Source organism: Eulemur rufifrons, chromosome 7 (genome assembly GCF_041146395.1).
Source record: "Eulemur rufifrons isolate Redbay chromosome 7, OSU_ERuf_1, whole genome shotgun sequence".
Lineage (NCBI taxonomy): Eukaryota > Metazoa > Chordata > Mammalia > Primates > Lemuridae > Eulemur > Eulemur rufifrons.
Genome location: NC_090989.1, coordinates 201,049,111 through 201,071,785, shown reverse-complemented (window position 1 = coordinate 201,071,785; position 22,675 = coordinate 201,049,111). Strand labels below are relative to the sequence as shown.

Here is a 22,675-nt window from a genome sequence, read left to right as displayed (position 1 = left end):
CTAATCCCTGTTTTTGTTATATATCTTCTCTTCTCAAAAACTTTATGAGATTGGTGTTTATTGCCCTATTTTACTGATGAGAGATAACTGAAGATCAGGATAAATAACTTGCCTTGTATCATGGAACTAATAAGTGAAGAATGGATAGTTGAATGATGGTCTCTCCAGCTCTACCATAACTGTAGCCTTTCTGAAGGCAGGAACACCAGTAAATATCTAATCAGTTATATCTAGCAATTTCCTGATCTTGCTGCTTTCTGCTTTTTTTCTTCCTAAAGACTCCACTCTGACAGTAGCTATTAATAGGAAACTGTTGTCCTGACCTTTTACTGTTTGTTTTAAAATGACTAATTTATTTTTATTACCTCTGTTAGATTTACTTTCTATGATGGGCCTCCTTTTGCAACTGGACTGCCTCATTATGGACATATACTTGCAGGGACAATTAAAGATATAGTTACAAGATACGCTCACCAGAGTGGGTTTCACGTTGACAGAAGATTTGGATGGGACTGTCACGGCTTACCTGTGGTATGTTTGAGTCTCCAGCCGTATAATCTAATTTTTTATAAGCATTAGATTTCATCATGTATTTCTATATTACATATATTTCATCATGTAATATGTTAAAGTATGATGAATTTTGACTATCAAAAGTCTGTCAGGCTTTTCCTTCTACTTCATTTCTGTAATATTTATAGTTCATTTTCTCTGTAGATTTTCTGAGAACTAGTCTTTTTTAAACTGATTTTCTAGAGTTATATAGTTGCAGTTGTTTCATAGGGCGGGGATATTAACAATCTTATCACAAATTTGCAGGAATATGAAATTGATAAAACACTGGGAATCAGAGGACCAGAGGATGTGGCCAAAATGGGGATTGCAGAGTATAACAATCAGTGCCGAGCAATTGTGATGAGATATTCTACTGAGTGGAAGGTAGGTTGGGTTGTTTTCAGTAAAATGAACAGAAAGTTTAGTTTTTAAATTGGAGTTGAAATGATTTGTGGTTCCTTGTACTTTTTATGAGATGGTCCCCAAAACATGGCTGTCCATGTGAAGTTGTGACACAAGGGGAGTTGACTATCCTCTTTACACTGTGTATCCCTAAGAAAGGATCATTAGCTTCCACCTCCAATCCTATTACTTAAACTATTAACTTAAACTGAACCCTCTCTTTTCTGATTTATATATGCTTGATTGGTCTTTCATATTTAAACTCTTTCCTACCCACAGTATATGACAGAAATCATGGTGTTCTAGCAAATAGCTTTATTTGAATGTTTCAATATAATAATTCAGATGTTGAAATTCAAGTTTGGACCCATTCTTATTATATTAATTTGACTCTGTTGTTGCTCACTCTTTCTCTTAGTAATAGAGCTCCTACAGCTGGCAAAACTCCTGTTCTTTCTTATTCTTATGGGCTTAGGAATAAAGTCCCCGCTTTCTTCCCTGCCTCTAAGATTAAATTAGTATGTCTGTATGATTTTAAACCATGTCTGGCTTTCTTCCCCCCATATTCTCCATCTTACCTTTGAACTTCAAACTTGCTGTTCTTCACAATTTCCTATTCTGCCAGTGATATGATTCAGGCTTCAAACATTTATCCTCATGATCAACTCAGGTACCAAATCCTGTAAAGTCTTTCTTCTTAGTGTCTGGTTGTCCACTTTTATATTCTTTCTCTAGCCTCTCACCCACCGTCATCTTCATTTCTGTAACAATTTCCTAATCAGTCTCTTCCTCATGTTCTTTCCACTCAGGCTTCCTTCATGTTCTCTCTTTCACAAGACTGTATTTGCTATGGTCTTCCTCTCAGAAACGTTAAGTAGCTTCTCTTCATTGGTGAATAAAGTCTAATTTCATCAACATGAAAATCAAAGCTCATCAGTTTTCTCACAACCTAACTTTATTGTCTGGTCACCAGTAGGAAAAAATCCTAGTGAATATAACATGGATACAGGCCTTTTCTTTTTTTTCTCAAGTATTTAAAAAATATTTTAACTTTCCATTTTGAAATAATTTCTGACTTACCAGAAAATTGCAAGAAATAATGCAAAGACTTAACCTCTGCCCTTCATCTACCTTTATCAACTGGTAACATCTTCAATAACTGTAGTATGATTTTATAAAGCAGGAAATTAACATTGATAAAATACTACAGATCGTATTCACATTTTTACCTGTTGTCCCACTAATTTTTATTTCTGATGCAAGATTCAATGCAGGATCTGGCACTGCATTTAGTTTTGTCGTAACTTCTTACTCTCCTTCAATACAGAACATTCATTCAGTCTTTCTTTGTGTTTCATGACCTTGTCACTTTTAAAGAGGGCAGACCAGTTATTTTACAAAATGTCCCTCAATCCCTGATGCTTTCTCGTGATTCAGTTTCGATTATGCATTTTTGGTAAGAATGCCACAAAAGTGCTCTCATGCCGTTCTCAGTATCTCTTATCAATTGGCATATGTTGTTGCTATGTCTCATTAATGATGACAACTTTGTTCACTTGATTAAGGTGTTATCTGTCAGGTTTGTCCTTTGGGAAGTTTCTCCTTTTTAACTAATAAGTATCTTGTGGGGAGATTCTTTGCAAATATTCCTTTACTTACCATATTTTCACTCATTCATTTTAGCATCCATTGATGATTTTTGCCAATAACAGTTATACCTGTGGTGTTTGCTAAATGGTAGTGTTGGTAGACTTTTATAAACAAATGTTTATACTTGTAAATAACATTATGTGCATATAGGGTGAATGCCAAGAAAAGTGGTTCTTGATCTGATATAATGTGTTGTTTGCAATATAGAATTACTTGAATCATTGATTGCACTGTTTTCCTAAAATTATCAAATGTGACAATAGAAATAAACATACACAGGTATACAATAACAAATATCATTGTCTAATACTATTCCAATATATATATTTTAAAGTCTACTGTTACCAGACTTGGCCGATGGATTGATTTTGACAATGACTACAAAACTCTGTATCCACAATTCATGGAATCAGTCTGGTAGGTTTCTTAAAAATTGTAAATATGATAGTATTCTGTTATATTGGTCAATGGAGAAGTACACTAGCATGAGTCAGTTTGTTTTCAGGTCCATAATTGTTTATCTGAAATCTTTGAGAACAGGTATGTTTTTGAATTCAGGATATTTTAGATTTGAGAAATATAATAAAGTATGCATATATTCTTTAGTATATAATAGCCAGTTCAACAGTAACCTGTAATCAAATACATTAGGATTTCTGCATCATTAGATAGACTAAATAAAGAATATCCAGTCTGGACAACATAGCAAGACTCTGTCTCTACAAAAAATAAAAAATTAGCCAGGCATGGTGGTGTGTGACTATAGTCCTAGCTACTCAGAAGGCTGAGGAAAGAGGATAAAAGAGCCCAGGAGTCTAAGGTTGCAGTGAGCTGTGATCACACCTCTGCACTCCAGCCTGGGTGACAGAGTGAGACCCTGTCTCTAAAAAAGAATAAATAAATAAATTTAAACAAAAAATAAATAAAAATTTTAAAAATAAAATAAAGAATATGGCCTGATGTCAAAGATTTTTTGCCAAATTAGTTTACAGAAGTGGGCGGTTTTATTTTTTTTAAGGAATTAAATACAAGAGATCATGTACTTGAATTTAATGCTGAAAATTGAATAGTGAAGTCACTGTTACCTAATAGTTACAAATGAAATTTTAATCCTTTTGATTATCATAATATAATGGTAGCAATGCCAATCTTGATAAGTGGTTTAACTTGGGCCTCCTACAATAGTCTGAGAATTACCTGGCAAACAGTCACCATCAATATGGTTGCAAAATATCCTAGATACGAAACAGCCTTGAGGAATTCCTACTTTTATTAGATTATGTGTGAAAATACAGGTGAATTGCAAAGCTGTTTTTTAAGATATGATGTCTTGGCATTGCATTGTAGGTACTTGTGGCTCTTGTTGCCTTCTTGTCTACCTACTCACATTTCTATTAGTCAAAATCTGTTGTACATGCTTGACATATGTCCTTTGACTTTGAGGAGCTAGATACCTTTGGACAGTTCTTCAGACCCTCAGACGCTTACAGGCCTCTGTGGATGCATCTCCAGGCCTGCGTATCCAAAGGTGTGAAGCCAATCAGATTTTCTGACATGCCAGAGCCTTTGGACATGGGGCTTCCCATTCACTGAGCAGCTGGAGTTCTTATGACTAGAGCATCTAAAAAGCAGATTTTGTGTTAACCATCTGGGAAAAACCCAACAGAATTAGTGAGCACTTTAGTGGCTAGGGTGAACAAGAACCTGAATTTTTAATTTTAATAAATTTAAATATTTAATTTTAAAAATTTAAATTTATAATCATATATGGTTAGCTCCTACCATGTTAGTCAATATAGCTGTAAATTCTCCTTAATTTACATAAAACTAGCTTGGATAGGGAGGAAACCCTCTTTTTTGTTTCTCCCCCCCCCCCCCCCATTGTCTGGGCTGGAGTGCAGTGGAGTTGTCATAACTCACAGCAACCTCAAACTCCTGGGCTCAAGTGATCCTCCTGCCTCAGCCTTTGGAGTAGCTGGGACTACAGGTGAGCACCACCACGCCCAGCTAGGTTTTGGGTTTTTTTTTTTTTAATTTTTCATTTTTTTGTAGAGACAGAGTCTTGCCCTTGCTCAGGCTAGTCTCAAACTCCTGGCCTCAAGCAGTCATCCTACCTCAGCCTCCAAAGGCGCTAGGATTACAGACGTGAACCACAGTGCCTGGCCTGGAAAACCGTTTTTAAAGCCTCTTGATATTAAAATGTTTGTTATTCCTGAGAAACATGTTGGCATATAAATATGGCACATAGACTGCAGGTTAATATAAAAAATAGTAGGACATACCTTTAATAATGATATTAATAACGGTGATAATTTAGACTGAGTTGGTATATAAAGTACTTCCACATAAATTTTCCCATATGACCCAGAGAGTCCTATGGATTGGGTTAGGACCCTGTTTGAGGTAAAGGTAAGTTGTTGTGACTTGCCTGAGAACAGCCAGCTAATATTATGGTTCTGAGGCTTAACCTGGGTCTTATTATATCAAATCTATTGTACTCTTCCTCTAGTCTGCTTTGAATGTCCTTGTATCAAAGGATATAAATTAAGATTAAGTTTAAACTTGGGAATTTGTTTTAAAATATCATTTTTTTAGCTTTCTCTAACGCCATAGGAATAACATTAAAAAAGTACATTTTTTCATAAAAACGTCATTTTAACAAGTGGGAAAGAGTTTATTTCATTTATTATGCCAGAAACATAGGAATTAGAATATAAAGATGAATTAAATAAAGACAGAATTAAGTAAGAGTTCCCACCAATGCACTCTGTTATTTATCTATTTGAGAAGGGTGAGTAGTTATTACAGGAGAACTTGTGACTGTTATGATTGATGTTTACACAGTGTCTTTGTATACTTAATGCAATGTTTAAGTGTTCAGCAAAAGTTTTTGACTAACTTTGGGAGAGATAACTGATCCTAATCCCAGTAGTTTGTACTTTTTAAATTGCTTTTGTAAAACTGCACATTATAATGAAATTTAAACAATACACCAGAAAACCATTTCAAGAAAAAGCTTTGAAATCTCAAGCGTAATTAATATGTTGGTAAAAATCTATTTTTTCAACATCTCTAAAAAATGTAAATGTGTATACTAATACGTACATCTATACATCATTGGTACCTGACTGTATAATATGGTCTGTCAGTTCCTTTTCTTAGTCAGCATGTCTTGGTCATCTTTCCATGTCAATAGATATTAACACTTTAAATGTCTGCATAATGTCTTATCATATTGACCTATTGTAATTTACCAGCTAGCTTTTATGTGAGAGACATTGTTTTTTCACTTCTTTGGGAGATAGAAACTTTAAACAAAAAATGGCATAAATGTTTATACTTTGGAAAATAGAATTTTGGTTATGTAATTATAAAACCCCATCTCTTGCTAGGTGGGTCTTCAAACAACTCTATGATAAAGGCCTTGTTTATAGAGGTGTGAAGGTCATGCCCTTCTCCACTGCCTGTAACACTCCACTTTCCAACTTCGAATCACACCAGAATTATAAGGTATGTTAAATGCTGAGACATCATTTAGCATTGAGTTATATACATGGAAGTTAAATGATTGGAATCACAGTAAATATTCCCAAGTAGTTCCAGTGTAGAATGTTAACCTGGGGCATCAGTCAGTCTGACCACTGCCTACTGAGTGCTTATGAGAGCCTCAGTACAGAGATTGGTAATATTAACAGATTTAAAATGAGGGTTTTTTTTTTTCATGTTGGATTTATGAAGTGTCTTAATGTGATAGGATTTGCTTGTTTTGACCGTATTTTTGTGTCTCTCTCTTTGGTTAAGTCCATCTCCAACGTACTTCCCTGCAGTCATCATTTCTTCAGGGTTACTGGTTTGGGTGATTTTATGCCTTATCTGGGACCTTATAACATTATTTGTTAAAGGTATTTGGAAGAAAATTTAAATTGGGATGGTGAATGGTATTATGATCTCTAGTGAAATAAAATCACTTGTCATTGTTGCTATGACAGAAATGTTTAGACATATCTGATCTTTACAAAGTACACTGCTTTATTATCTAGACATGTAATAAATAGTAGTGAGTCTTCTGAAGCATGACGTGTATGTTCTCATGTGTATATTCAGGAGATGTTTTCATTTTTAAGAGTTTATGTAACTGTTTTTAAAGGATGTTCACTTGTTTGGAATTCTTGTGTCAAGGCACAGGTGTGGGATTTTGTTAGTAAAACTCACATTTTCAAAAGTACTTTTTAATCTTTCACATATCCCATTTGATCTTTGCAAATCCTTGTGAGGTGGTTATGACAATTCCTGTTGTCTCCTAAATACTCCTCTGTAATTGTTCATGTTGTGTGTATGTTTTTAATAAAATATCTTAACATAAAAGTGTAGAAAATAATGAACACCTGGGTACCTAGGCCTAGCTTTGTCAAATCTTAATATATTGCTATATTTGCTTACTTTTTAAAAATACTTTTTCAATCACCTTTAATATCCTTAATATTCTCTGTTTAATTCCTGAATATTATCATTATTCACATGTCTAATTGTTGCATCACTTCCCTTGGGATAAGTTTTTAGTTTGTTCGATCAAGATCTACCAAAGGCTCACACATAGTGATACTTATCTTTTAGGTCTTGTCTTAGTCCATTTGTGCTGCTATAACAAAATCCCTGAGACTGAATAATTTATAAACAATAGAAATTTATTTCTCACAGTTCTGGAAGCTTAGAAGTCCAAGTTCAAGGCATTGGCAGATTCAGTGTCTAAGGAAGGCTGCTCTCTGCTTCCAAGATGGCACCTTGTCACTTTGTCCACACATGCAGAGGGCAAAAAAAAAAAAAAAAAAGTGCCTATCTATTTCCCTTGAGCCCTTTTATTAGGTCATTAAATATGAAATGTATGATTTTGAATCAAAAGTGATGTTTGTTGTATCTCAAACAAGAAGCAGTACAAGAATTAATCAAAGTATGTGCCTAAGCTATCGGCACAGTTTTACCATCTTAATAGTACCTTGTTTATGCCAGTAGTGAAGAAGCCTAGAGAGCAAGTGGTGAAGTCGCAAAAGTCATTTTCCACAGTTTGTTGAGAAGGGAATATTTTTCCATGCAAGAAGTGGTCCAAAGCCTGGAAAAAGTGGTAGTCATTTGATGATGCAAGGTCTGGTGAATACGGTAGATGACAGAATGTTTCCAAGTCCAGCTTCCATAGTTTTAGCAGCATTTTTTGTGTGACATGTGGTCAAGCATTGTCTTAAAAGAGCATTGACCTGTCTCTATTGACCAGTCTCAGCTGCTTAATTGCAAGCATCCTCATCATTTCCTCTGATTGGTTGCAGTAGACATCCACTGTTATCGATTGGCCAGGTTTCATGAAGCTGTAGTGGATAACACCAGCACTGGACCACCAAACAGAAACCATTAGCATTTTTTGATGAATACTCAGTTTTGGACTGTTTCGGCACTTCATCTTTATCCAACCATTGTGCAGAATGCTTGCAATTGTCAGAAAGAATCCATTTCTCATTGCATGTAACAAGACGGTGTAGAAGTGGTTTGCCTATATTATGTCGTGAAAGCAAAGAAAGGCAAACTTCAAGACGATTTCTCTTCTGACATTCATTTAATTCATGCAGTACCCATCTGTCCAGCTTCCTTACCTTGCCCATATGTTTCCAATGGTCCAATATTGTTGGAATAGTTATGTCAAACCTTGGTGTTAATTCACTAGTAGGCTGAGATGTCTCCTCTCCCACTATACCTTTCAGCTCATCATTCATTATCCACCTTGATGTCAGGTCACCCTCATGGCTCATTTTGAGGAGTAAAATCACCAAAATGGAACTTCTCAAACCATCGACGTACTGTGTGTTCATTAGCCACGTCCTTCCCAAACACTTGATTGATATTCATAACACGAATTTTTTACTTATCCATGGTTTCACAAAAGTTGCCTTTAAAAAAAAAGTGAAAGATAGTCACAAGCCAAAATGTGCATTTGAGAGAATGTGGACGTATCTTCACCAAAAAAAAACAAAGAAAGAAAGAAATGTAAAAGTGAAATGTCAGCCATATCAACTGTCGAACTTGGTACTTAAGGTAATCAGACATTCCATACTTGATAACCTGATAGTATTGGAGTTGATAAACTTTTTCTGTGATGTAAATATTTTAGTCTTCTAGGACTAGATCTGTGGTCCCTAATCCCTGGGCCTTGGAGGGGACTGGGCTGAGGAGCTCCATACCCATCACCCATCCGTGGAAAAATTGTCTTCCATGAAATTGGTCCCTAGTGCCAAAAATGTTGGGGACCACTGGGCTAGATGGTCTCTGTTACACACATTCAGCTCTGTCAAAACCATTCTTAGCTCACCTGCTGTATGAAAACAAGCAATGAACCAGAATTGTCCCATGGGCCGTGGTTTGCTGACCCCTGTTCTAAGGAGTACTGGCAAGCAGTTTTCCAAAGTGATTCTATGTATTTATAACTGAACAGTTCTGATTCTTCTGCATTCTTGCTCACATTGACATTTGCTTTTTTCATTTTACCCATTTTGATGTGTTAATATTTTGTGTATTGATTGTAACTGAGGGTTTTTTAAAACTTTTTATTTAAAAAATTTAATTTTTAATTCTTACATAATTTCAGACCTACAGAAAAGTGAAGATGAATTCTGTATATCCTTCAACTAGATTCCCTAAATGTTAACCTTTTACTACATGTGCTTACCCTTCTCTCTTTTTTATGGGGGTGGGGTTTATTACCCTTTGAAGGGTAAGTTACAGAAATTTCAGCTCTAAAAACTACATATTTCCTAAAAATCAATAACATTCTTTTAAATAGTTGAAATTAGAAGATTAACATCAATACCATATTAGCTAATCTATAGATCTTATTCAGGTTCTAATTGTCCCAATAATATCTTTTATGAAGAAAATCTTAGATAGTGTGCTTCATTCTGTTGCTATTTCTCCAGCCTTCTTCAATCTTAAACAGTCTCTCTATATTTCATGATACTGACGTATTAATATTTAAAGAGGTACAGGCCAGTACATTTGTAGTGTCCCTCATTTCATCTTTGTCTCATGTTCTACATGTGAGTAAAAACTTCTTTTTCTCATGACAATTTATTTAGAGTGCAGGTGGTTTGTGTTGGGGATTGGTCTTTTATACTTTACTGCTATTTAAAATTTTTGATATTTTCATGTTGAAACATTGCCATAGAGTTGGAACAAATCTTTTATTTAATGAGCTGAATTGATATTAGTTTATTATAATTTCAAGTATATGGTGTTTCGGTAGGATCTTTTTGATTTTTTGTTGACCTTACTCTTCATAGACTTATGATAAAGTAATTTATAATAGTAAAACCACCATTACATATTTCTCTTGATACATTACTTTAAAAAGTTAGCAGATGTCTTAAAATGTTTTATATTTGTAACTAAGGTAATATTAAAACATTTCTTAAAAATTTAAAAATTTTTACTTGGAATTTCTTTGTATTTTCTTTTTATAACTGTGGCGAATGTTCTTAAGAGCTCAGTTTATCCTGAAAATTTATTTATTTTATTCTTCTTTAGGGTCAGTGTTTTTTTTCTTGTCTGTTATTATGGATTTGTAAAACAGTACTTTACCTCAATTTATTTCAGGATGTTCAAGATCCTTCAGTATTTGTAACTTTTCCTTTGGAGGAAGATGAAAGTATATCTTTAGTTGCTTGGACAACCACTCCCTGGACTCTACCTAGTAACCTTGCCCTCTGTGTTAATCCAGATATGCAATATGTGAAGATTAAAGGTAAGTGTGAGCGTGGTTACTTATGGTTAATATGGATAAGATAATTTTATCTTTGAGGAAACTATAAAGGCTTGCAAGAATTAAAAAGAATTCTTGGAAAAGAATCTGAAAAATGATAGCTAAAAGGTTTTATCATTTCTGATTGAAAAACAACACACAGGCTGGTCTTGGTGGTTCGCTTCTGTAATCCTAGCACTCTGGGAGGCCGAGGTGGGAGGATCGCTTGATTTTGTGGATTTTGTGACCAGCCTGAGAGGGAGACCCATACTATACCAAAAATAGAAAAAAGTAGCCAGGTGTGGTGGCATGTGCCTGTAGTCCCAGCTACTCAGGAGGCTTCGACAGGAGGATCCCTTGAGCCCAGGAGTTTGATGTTGCAGTGAGCTATGATGACACCTCTGTGCTGTACCTGGGACAACAGAGCAGGACTCTGTCTCAAAAAAAAAAAAAAAAGAGAGAGAGAAAGAAAGGTAACACACAAAAATTTAAATAGTACAGAGATGTAAAACATAGAAAGTAAAACTTTGTTATAATTTCTGATTTGTAATACGGGTTGTACACATCATTCTCCTATTCCATATGAAAAATCTAAGATTTGGAGATGTGGCATCACATAGTTATTAGGAATTGGTACCAGAACTTGAAAGCTTTGTGCCTTTCAAATATTCCTTGGTAGAGGAATAGTTTCAACTAGGACCTTTCCTTAGATATTTATATGAAAAAAAGAAGATTGATACTTTGTGAACTAATATACCTAAGTGAAATAAACCAGTCACAGAAGGGCAGATACCGTATGGTTCCACTCAGATGAGGTACCTGGAAGTCAAATTCAGAAAGAAAAATAGTAGTGGAATGGTGGTTGCCAGGGGCTGGGAGGGAAAGGGAAGTTATTGTTTAATGAGTACAGAGATTCAGTTTGGGTAGAGGAAAAAGTTTTAAGTATTGATAGTTTTATTGATTACACAACATTGTGAAGGTATTTAATGCCACTTAGGAATGGTTACAATGATTTTTTTTTTTTTTTTTTTTTTTTTGAGACAGAGTCTCACTCTGTTACCCAGGCTAGAGTGAGTGCCGTGGCGTCAGCCTAGCTCACAGCAACCTCAAACTCCTGAGCTCAAGCGATCCTCCTGTCTCAGCCTCCCGAGTAGCTGGGACTACAGGCATGCACCACCATGCCCGGCTAATTTTTTCTATATATATTTTTAGCTGTCCATATAATTTCTTTCTATTTTTAGTAGAGGTGGGGTCTCGCTCTTGCTCAGGCTGGTCTCGAACTCCTGAGCTCAAACGATCCGCCCACCTCGGCCTCCCAGAGTGCTAGGATTACAGGCGTGAGCCACCGCGCCCAGCCTACAATGATTTTTTTTAATAGTTATATCATAACAATTAACTTGTTTCACAATAACTTATATTGGCAAGGGAAGAATATTGAAAAAGGAATGGGAGAATATTGGAGGTCAGAAAAAAAGAGAGAGAGGGAGTTCTTTATTCGTTTCCCTTGGAAGCAGGTAGGAACAAGAGTTGACCTGCTGGAAAGAGCGGTCATCCACACATGAGCCTGGCTGAGGTGTCTGCAGCTGCTTCTCTGGGGCAAGTGCAATCCCATCTGCACAATTTCCTTGTGTCACAGTTGGGTCATTGGACATTCTGTAATGAGCCTGACAGCCTTGTGCTTGGCACACATTGTAGCTGAGTTCTATCAGAAAATGTGGACTCCACTTCTAACAAAGTTCTTGTGAGGTCGGAGCTGGGGAGTGGCAGCCTTATTTGTAGCAGTTTGTCAATGAATTACAAAGGCTTTTGCAATGATTCATAGATTCTCATTTTATTTATAGTAAACTGAATGTATGACATAGGTTCTAGTAAATCCTTGAGTATATCATACCTTACAGGTAGGAGTTTTAAGTTGCCCTAGGTTTTGTCAGTATCGAATTTTATTTTATTTTACTTTTTAGAGATGGTATCTCGCCTGGGCTGGAGTGCAGTGGTGCAATCATACCTCACTACAGCCTCAAATTCCTACACTCAAGGCAATCCTTCTGCCTTAGCATCCAAGTTGCTGGGACTATAGGCATACCCCATCATATGTGGCTAATTTTTCTTCCTTTTTATAGAGACAGTACCTCACTATGTTGCCCAGGCTAAAGCGGTCCTCCCTTCTCGGCCTCCAAAAATGCTGGGATTACATGCATGAGTCACCACACACTCGGCAGTATGAAATTTTAAATGTTCATACATTTGCTCCAGCTTTTCTATTCCTAGGATAGTATCCTTCAGAAGCACTTCCAATAAGGGTACATAGATACATACAAAAACATTGATTATACCAATATTCATAGTAGTGAAAATTTGAAAGCAATTTAAATGTCTAATAGTCGATTTGTTTGAAATAACTAGTGGTGCCTCCATAAAATGGAGTCCTATGTAGCTATTTAAAAGAATGAGAAGGATCTATATATGCGAGTATATAGAAAGATACTCACAATATATTAAGTAAAAACAAGTTGCAAAACTGTATAGACTATTACTTCATAATTGTTTTAAAAAAAACTCACACATTTACATATATGTTTGTTAGTATGTACATAGAATGATATCTGGATGAATAGACACCAAAATAAGAATGTATGAGAAGGGGTAAGATTACAGGTGACTTTTACATTGTGAGCTACTTGGTTTGTTAATTTTATGATTTTTAAATGTTCACATACATTACTTTTAGAAGGAGAAAACAAAGATGAATTTACTTAAAAAGGATATAGGTGTGATAGATAATAAATTCTGGCTTCCTAACTGATGTTTTTGTCATTTTTGTATCAGGGAAGCAATGTTCCATAGTGTTCTTTGCAATATTCCTCTGTGAGTACTGGGCACACTGGATGCACATGGTACAGGTGCTTCTCAGGAAGAAAATATGCCTGATATGTGTCTTTAGAGTCAGCAAACTCTGAATATAACTGCAGTTCACTTTTTCTCTCACTCTCATAGATTTTGCCAGAGAAAAATTACTCATTTTAATGGAAGCCAGATTATCAGCCCTCTATAAGCTGGAGAGTGACTATGAGATCCTTGAAAGGTGAATATTCAGATAATTGATGTATATGTGTCTTTATTTTTAAAAAGAGAGAAGCTTTATTATCCAAAATCTGTATTATTCAAATTTAGTTTTAAGTACTCGTACTGAGTATGTTTAGGTGAAACATTTCAGTTTTAATGACTAAGGAACCAGCAGATTAGAGGGAGGGGGCATATGGCTTGATGTGGCTGCAGTCTCAGTTCTTTAATTTTAATCTCATTGTGACTTTCTCCTTTTCTAGATTTCCTGGTGCCTATCTTAAAGGCAAGAAATATAGGCCCCTGTTTAACTACTTTGTGGAGGTAAGCTTATGCCTGCTTACTACAGGGGCTCACCACCATCTGTTTATCTGATAGCTGGAGTGAAGTGATGAGTGGAATTCCATTGTCTTACTGTTATATTGTTCGAGTGAGTGTGCCTGCATCCAAAAGTCTGCTTTAGTATTAACAAAATTAATTCGTTTGTGTTACCTTCTTGTTTTAACAATTAAAATTTGGAATTTTTCTTTTTAGCACAGCTGTAGATTTTTCTTAGTTTTCTCAAATTATATGAGGAATCAAGTTACATTTGATTGTGTGTATTTTTATTGCATGCAGTCTGCATATCAACCCAGGGTATTTGGGGTGTTTTTTGTTTGTTTGTTTGTTTGTTTTTTACATATTCAGGATAGCGATCAGAATAAAACGTTGTGGGTATGAATAAATACAATTCATTTCAAGGAGGTTAATGAGGTGGGTGTTTTAAATCTAGGCACTACGATAGAGCTCATACATTTAGCACCGTAGTGTTGTTAGGAGTCATAAAGCTGTTTTATGTGGTTTTAATTTTGGCAAGGGAGAATCCATAGCTATAGTTGCAAACCCCACCCCTCATCCTCCACTACCAAAAGAACAAGGTCAAGCAGGAATTCCTCCTGGTACTTACTTAAAGGTCTTGGAATAAGAAAATGACCATCACCTTCAGACCTGGCTTTAAATGTAATGTGAAAATTAAAATCAGCTGACGTATATCACATCACAACCCAAGATAAGACATTTGCTGACCCCTGTATTCCTATTCAGTGCAGGAAGAGTTTGTTTGATGTAGGTGACCTCTGAGGTTTAGGTTCAGTCCACTATATGTCTGTTCATCATTGTGTCTGTCTCTTCATATTTGTGCACCTTGTTTTCCCACATTTTTTGTTGCCTACTTAATGGACTTCTTTCTCTTTCCAAGTTGCTGCCCAGTGGATTTACATATGCTTTCCCCTCTTTCCATCCCTCCCCTGGAAGGCTTTAGTTTGCCATTGTTCAGGATGTGCCCCAGCTTGTATGCAGCAAACCTGCTTCCCAACCACATCCCTTCATGTTGCTTTAGACACATCTTCTGCTCAGCCAAAATGGTTCTTTCCTTTCCTACATTCCCTCCTATTCCATTATGCTTTCCTACCATTTTAAAAGTCTCCTCACCGTGTTTTCATGTTGTATCTGCTGAGTGCAACGCACTCTTCAAGTCTGAATTCAGATGTCATCTGAAAGAAGAGTTTTCTGAAAATGCCTCTTTGTTTTCTCTCTTGGAAAAAAGGTCATACTGCAATCTTCTCTTATATACCTTAACATATTTTATGCTTTATTGTATGTTTTATTTATTTATTTATTTATTTTTTTATTATCTAAAAACTCTTCCACTGGATCAGTGACTCTTTACCTTTCTGAATCACAGATTCTATTCAGAAGCTAAAGAAAGCTAAACCCTCTCAAACAATCCACATGGACACATTAGACAGGAGCTTTCGATTAAGTCAGAGGTCTGTCTGGAATATGCACCCAGTATATACAGAATTAAGTTGAATACCACCTACCCATTGAATAACCTTCCTAGAATACCTGAGACCTTCAGTGACTTTAGACAGGTACTATACATCCTTTGACTCAGGACAAAATCATCTGATGTTCATCTGAAATATCAAGGAAAGCTGTGACACTGGATGCCTATAGGGCAAAATTGCAGATCTTGGTGGTATCTGCTAACCTAGGTGGAGGCAGCCCAGCCATGGCCTGCATAGGCCCCAAGTGGCTCTTGAGAGACAAGATACAATGAGGGCTTTTCTTGTCTGCCCTTAGAGCCAGTAAGATACTTTTGGGTTCACTGTGTATACATGTGATCCTGAGGACCCACATATTCTTTTTTTTTTTTTTGAGACAGAGTCTCACTGTGTTGCCCAGGCTAAAGTGCCATGTCATCAGCCTAGCTCACAGCAACCTCAAACTCCTGGGCTCAAGTGATCCTCCCACCCCAGACTTCTGAGTAGCTGGGACTACAGGTGCGTGCCACCATACCCAGCTAATTTTTTGTATTTTTGGTAGAGATGGGGTCTTGTTCTTGCTCAGGCTCTTCTCAAACTCCTGAGCTCAAGCAAACCTCCTGCCTCAGCCTCCCAGAGTGCTAGGATTATAGGTGTGAACTACCGTGCCCAGTCAGGACCCACATATTCTACCTCCATGTTTAAACTATTGAAGACACATCTTTTAGCACGTATCATACTACACCTTCTGAAATGATTCAAATTGATTTGGGTTACAGCAATAAAAATTTATGGTTATTTTTCAAATTTAAAGTTCCAAAGAAGCTGAGTGCTTTGATGTAGTTGAAAATAACCTTGTTTCAGGTCCTGGTTTCATCACTGTTAGTTACGTAATTTGGAGAAGCCATGTAATCTTTATTCTGAGTTTGCTTATCTGTGAAATGCAAATAACAGCGATAATTTTTTTTTTTTTTTTAAGACAGGGTCTTGCTCTGTTGCCCAGGCTTGAGTGTAGTGGCATCATCATAGCTCACTGCAACCTCAAACTCCCAGACTCAAGTGATCCTCCTATACCTTAGCCTCCCAAGTAGCTAGGACTACAGCACACACCACTGTGCCTGACTAATTTTTGTTTGTTTCTATGTTTTGTTTTGGTTTTGGTTTTGGTTTTTAGAGACAAGGTCTTGCTGTGTTGCCCAGGCTGGTCTTGAACCTCTGGCCTCAAGCAGTCTTCCCACCTTAGCCTTCCAAAATGCTAGGATTACAGGCATGAGCCACCATGCCTGGCCAGCCATAATATTTTTAAGACATGGGAATACTGATACCTTTTTCACAGGATTATAGGAATTAAATGTGAAAGTCATTTGGGAAGAAATTTTTACCAACACTGAGAGGTAGAACAGCAAAGGTCCAGTTTGGCAGAAGCAAGGGTATATGAAAAAGAAATATGAAGAGATGAAGATAAAAGAGTAGATCTGTTAGCATTGTATGTATTAATCTGATGCTATTGCTGTTGAAATGTGCTGAACACATTTCCCCTAAGTTTTATAGTGATGGAATACCTATAAATAACCTATAATTCTTGGCTGCTACACCTCTTCCTTTCAAGATTTGCCTTTTATGACAGAATAACTTGAGCTGGGTTGAAAGGAAAAGAAGCAGTAAAGTATATGCAGTCCTTGAAAATGTACTGGGAAGTAAATTAATTTAGAAAGAACATTTTCTGAGACTGTATGCTAAACTACATGCTCGGGCAAAGGTGGGGGTTGGGAGAACTAATGAAAATACCCAGTTTTGTGACCCAGGAAATTAGAAATTTTTATCTGCAAGTCTTCAGATAATTGTTTCATTTGTGAGTGGTGAGCTATGATTCATAGAAAAGACTTTTGAATTAGCATGTTTCTTCCTATCCTGAATTATTCTGTCTTTTCTATTTCTGAAAATATGTTTTACATGTTGAAAGTTTTTTCAGGCTCTTACCAAAAACTTGTCATACAGTTAACTTTGTGTTTCATCCCTAAAGTCTGGCAACCTTTCTTTTCTAGTGTAAAGAGAATGGTGCTTTCACTGTGCTTGTTGACAACTATGTGAGGGAAGAGGAAGGCACAGGCGTTGTACACCAAGCCCCTTACTTCGGTGCTGTAAGTAGCATAAATCTTGCACATGTATTTGAGAAGTAAATGTCAGCTGCCACTTTTCATGGGATACTGAGTTGTGTGTCCCATCATGTTGCTTGCTCTCATTTGGACCATCGGGTCAGCTTCTTTTCTTTTTTTTTTTTTGAGACAGAGTCTCACTCTGTTGCCCAGGCTAGAATGCTGTGGCATCAGCCTAGCTCACAGCAACCTCAAACTCCTGGGCTCAAGCAATCCTACTGCCTCAGCCTCCTGAGTAGCTGGGACTACAGGTATGTGCCACCATGCCCAGCCAATTTTTTCTATATATTTTTAGTTGTCCAGCTAATTTCTTTCTTTCTTTCTTTTTCTTTTTTTTTTTTTTTTGTAGTAGAGACCGGGGTTCTCGCTTTTGCTCAGGCTGGTCTCAAACTCCTGAGCTCAAAGAATCCGCCTGCCTCGGCCTCCCAGAGTGCTAGCATTACAGGCGTGAGCTGAGCCACCGCGCCTGGCCTTGGTCAGCCTCTTTTCTGCCTCACTGCCCCCTAGATGGCTTAAAAAATTTGCACCTGCAATTGCCTTTCATCCTGAGCTGATTTCTGAAAATGGTGGGTCAAATCCAGGGCCACTCCTAGGCATTTAATCTTTCTAAAAGGCCAAGGTGCCTGCTGTGTCTTCATTCATTCATTCATTGATGATTTACATACAGTAAACTTCTCTCTCTTTGGTGTGCATTTCTGTGGGTTTTGACAAGCACCTAAAGACATGCAGGCACCTCAGCCATCAAAATACAGTCTGTTTCCATCACCTCTGCTGTGTTCTTGACTAAATACTACACAAGCAGAAGAGAGAATCTGACCTCTCCCCTCAGAACTGTACTTTGTAGTTAATTTTATATTTTGCCCAGAATAATTTTTATAAAAATACATTCATTTTAATGTTATTTGTATATGAATAAGAACAGAATAACATAGGGATTAAAGGCATGTGCTTTAGAGTAAACCAGCTCTTGCCTTAAATCTTGGCCTTGCCACTAACAGGCAGTTCGTGGGCAAGTTGCTTAGCCTTTCCGGACTTCCTTTTCCTTCTCGGTAGCATAGTGTGGGAGTATCTCCCTGTCAGGATAACTCTGAGGGTTAAATGAAATCATGTACAGAGTATTTAGCATAGTGGCTGATAGAGTGATAGTCCCTTAGGATTATTGCTGCTAGGGTTGTGCCCACGGGTCACCTACAACCTCCTCTGGTCTTGATAGTTTTGTGACTTTGTTCCAAGAGCTGGTGAAGCTAGTCTGTCTCCATTTGTGATTTTGCTTTCATGCTTAATCTCTGGGATTTTTATTATGGACATCTTCAAACATACCCTGAATAAAATATTAAATTCTTATGTGTACATCATCCAGGTGCATTAATTATGAACATTTTGGGAATCCTGTTTTATTTCTCATGTTTTCTCATTCTATTCTCCATACCTTTTTCATTTTGGATGGAGGATTTTGAAGCAAATCCTGAACATTATGTCTTTCATCTCTAAATAATTCCAGCTACATCACTGACTGATAATGACTTTTATTTTCAGTATAGCCACCATGCCATAATTAATATTTATACCCAATAAAATCAACAGTTTCTTAATATCACCTAATAGGTGTTCTGTATTCAATTTTGATAGAAGCATTCTTGATAATACTACTTAACAAGTTTTAGGAACTAGTCAAATATCATTTGTTCGTAACAATTTTATGGTCAGCTGGTATGGTTACTCCACTGATAGTAAATAATAAAAAGATAACTTTTTGGTTTTGAATTATAGTTTAGATTTTCCTTTTTAAGTGTGGGTATTTGTCATTAATTCTATTTATACTTCATATATCTGTCCTGAATGATACGCATGTTAATGTTATAGAAAATCAGTTCTTTAAAGTACAGCCTTTAACCCCATTTTCCGAGAGGCCTCTACTCTTGTCATACCCAAGTGATGTGGTGTGTGATCTCTGCAGAATCTATGCAGTGGTGTGTGTGTCATCATGTTGAACATCACTTGTTCTGGCTCCATTCAGGAAAGCTCTTAGCTTATGCTGTCAATAGCGCTGTTTGCTCCACATTGACCATTTCGAGTTGCTGTGTTTTGGGGCTTTTCTTGTCTTCCCACATCATACTACACAAGGCAGCCTCAGCACAGCAAGAGGTGAACACAGGTCCAGGTGGAAGCATGTCAGCTATCCGTTTGTTTTGGAGTCAACACAGTGTGGTTTCACTACCCTAAGGCAGTCGCTTTAATTTTAGATTTAGGCAACATAGCACAAGTAGTGAAGACTGTAGACCCTGGAGCCAGGCTGTTTGGTTTTGAATCCTAGCATTACCACTTCACAGCTGGATTAGTTCTTCGTGCCTCGTTTTTTTCCTCTGTAAAATGAGGATGATTGCTAGTTTGTGTGAGGGGTGAAAACCTAGTATACCTGTCTGCCTTGCTTGCATGACTATTGTGCGATTTAAATGAGCTTTTGTAAAGTGCTCAGAGTACTGTCTGACAGAGAGCTTTGTACGTGTTATCTCTAATTTTTAACACTCTTCAAAATATATTTCTGAAGCATCTTGGTTGTAACCGAGATAAACTATGCCACCTGAAGCCCAGTTTACTTATTTGAAAAGTGAATACTTTGGATTTAGATCAATGTTGCCATCCTTTGGGGTGTTCCCTTTACAGGATGCAAATCCATGTGTATGTCAAGCATGATACAATAGGTCATGTCTTAAACTTGTGTGTGCTTTAGTTTTTCAGATGTGCTTCTATGCTGTTACAAATCAAATTTGATTTAGTTGTAAAACATTCATGTGTGTCATCTATCTTCTTACTTAGTGGATACTGTGCTATATGTGGGGGTCTGTGACATCATGTTTAGGAAGACTGATATAATTCCTGTCCAACTGTGAGGTTCTGATTCTGTGAATGGTCCTTGAGTCATCTTCAGTTAAGAAGATAAAGTTGGGCCAGGCGCGGTGGCTCACGCCTGTAATCCTAGCACTCTGGGAGGCCGAGGCAGGTGGAGGCAGGTGGATTGCTCGAGGTCAGGAGTTCGAGACCAGCCTGAGCAAGAGCTAGACCCCCGTCTCTACTAAAAATAGAAAGAAATTATATGGACAACTAAAAATATATATAGAAAAATTGGCCGGGCATGGTGGCGCGTGCTTGTATTCCCAGCTACTAGGGAGGCTGAGGCAGGAGGATCGCTTGAGCCCAGGAGTTTGAGGTTGCTGTGAGCTAGGCTGACGCCACGGTACTCACTCTAGCCCCGGCAACAAAGCAAGACTCTGTCTCAAAAAAAAAAAAAGAAGATAAAGTTGATTGCATGTACATGTCAATATTGAAAAATTCTCTCTTAAATCTACCAGCTCATGCTTTCCTCCTTCCCACACCTATACTTAGATTGTTTTATTCTACTCTCCGATTCTCCCCATTTGCCTTTTCCCAGGATGACTATCGGGTCTGTATGGATTTCAACATTATCCAGAAAGACTCACTCCCTGTTTGCCCCGTGGATGCTTCAGGCTGTTTCACAGCAGAAGTGACACATTTTGCAGGACAGTATGTGAAGGTTTGTAACCCGTATGATGTGGAAGGGTATCGGTCTCATTGTACTTCTTTCATCAGTTTTTCTTTTTTTTCTAGTAAGGAAATTCTTGCAACTTCTAATTAATCTCCATCATTTATAATTATAGTGTAATTCTTCTAGAAGTTGTTTTTATTTTGTTTCAGCATATAAAATCAGCAAAGATAGATATTATCAGCTACATTCAGAGGATCTAGTATATTTGGAGGAAGCATACTGTAGTTTTAGGGGTAGGAATCAGAAAACTGAGCTCCAATTTATGCCTCATTAAGTAACTTCTTGACCTTAGGGTAATCATTTCTAATTAAAAACTGCACTGCCTTAAATGTTATGGAATGTACTTGAAAAGTATTTAAAGTTATACAGTTTCTAAAAAATGGATAGAATATTTTAAAATAATATATTTTTTATTTGTGCCTTTTATTCATAACAAAATACCAAATTTTAGTAATACAGTTATATTATTACTAAATATTATAGCATGTTCTAATAGCTAAATTTTAATTTTTTACCAGGATGCCGACAAAAATATCATCCGGACCTTAAAGGAACAAGGGCGACTTCTTGTTGCCAACACCTTCACTCACAGCTACCCTTTCTGCTGGAGGTAAGAAGGAAAACAGACTGTTGTAGTAGAGCTTCCATTTTATGGATATATTTACTGTGTGTGCCCATTCCATTATATTTGTGGCTTTCATCTCATTTGTATCCTTCACAGTGTTTGGAAATTGCCTCATTTCATTTTTAGGAAAGTTTTATGAACACGTAATGTTGTCTCTTTCCTAAGGATTTGGGTAAGCAAAATAGACATGTACGAGTCTGTTTTGTGTTGTACCTACATTTTTTTAGGATGAGAAACACCTCTAAAATCTAATAGAATTTGTTGAGAAATTTCATGTGACATCAAGTTTTAATACAAGATCATCCTGTAAAGATATGGGTGAAAATGGAATGTTCAGTGGCATCCTATCCACTTTCCCCATTTCCTCTTCTGTGCAGAAGTTGGCATCATTTCTTAGACAGTTGTAACCAGCAGGGCTATGTTTTTCTTTCTAGTCTTGTTCTTTTATTAGCTTTTGCCTTTCTTGGTATCGTGGAGGGAGATGACTGATTTTGAAGACTCAGACCTTTGTATCTATAATAAAAATGGATATTAGTAGAAGGCCGAGTAGGTGGTGGTGCTGTCAATAAGGGACTGTAAGTCAGTCTTACTCCGGTACTTGCATGTCTCAGCCTGATCAGAGACGTCTGTGTTTCTGCTTCGCTAGGTCAGACACTCCCCTCATTTACAAAGCAGTACCCAGCTGGTTTGTGCGAGTGGAGCACATGGTGGACAAGCTACTAAGGAACAATGACCTGTGCTACTGGTGAGCAGTAAGATGTGTTTCTTCATAATGCCTTTTGTCATGTAGTTAGTAAGTATGGTTTACATTCTCCCAAATTATAATAAGTTTAATAGCCATCTTTTATTGCATATTGTAATAGCTGTCTTTTATTTTTTGTGTGTTAAAGAACACAAAATAGGCCAGGCGCGGTGGCTCACGCCTGTAATCCTAGCACTCTGGGAGGCCGAGGCGGGTGGATTGCTCAAGGTCAGGAGTTCGAGACCAGCCTGAGCGAGACCCCGTCTCTACTAAAAATAGAAAGACATTATATGGACAACTAAAAATCTATATAGAAAAAATTAGCCGGGCATGGTGGC

At 37.0% G+C, this 22,675-nt stretch overlaps 1 protein-coding gene across 9 annotated transcripts in view; it reads left to right on the top strand.

The window, feature by feature from the left end:
* IARS1 (isoleucyl-tRNA synthetase 1) overlaps window positions 1-22,675 on the top strand; it is a 75,012-nt gene that overhangs the window by 5,881 nt on the left and 46,456 nt on the right. For 7 of the 9 annotated variants that reach the window (XM_069476269.1, XM_069476275.1, XM_069476272.1 and 4 more), the window contains exons 3-13: window positions 375-531; window positions 820-939; window positions 2,942-3,024; window positions 6,000-6,117; window positions 10,240-10,387; window positions 13,379-13,466; window positions 13,708-13,768; window positions 17,295-17,390; window positions 20,836-20,958; window positions 21,489-21,580; window positions 22,242-22,340. In XM_069476269.1, coding sequence (XP_069332370.1) covers window positions 375-531; window positions 820-939; window positions 2,942-3,024; window positions 6,000-6,117; window positions 10,240-10,387; window positions 13,379-13,466; window positions 13,708-13,768; window positions 17,295-17,390; window positions 20,836-20,958; window positions 21,489-21,580; window positions 22,242-22,340 — 1,185 coding nt within the window. Of the gene's footprint in view, window positions 1-374; window positions 532-756; window positions 940-2,941; window positions 3,025-5,999; window positions 6,118-10,239; window positions 10,388-13,378; window positions 13,467-13,707; window positions 13,769-17,294; window positions 17,391-20,835; window positions 20,959-21,488; window positions 21,581-22,241; window positions 22,341-22,675 lie in introns of all 9 variants that reach the window. The other 2 variants (XM_069476273.1, XM_069476274.1) reach the window with 2 other exon arrangements.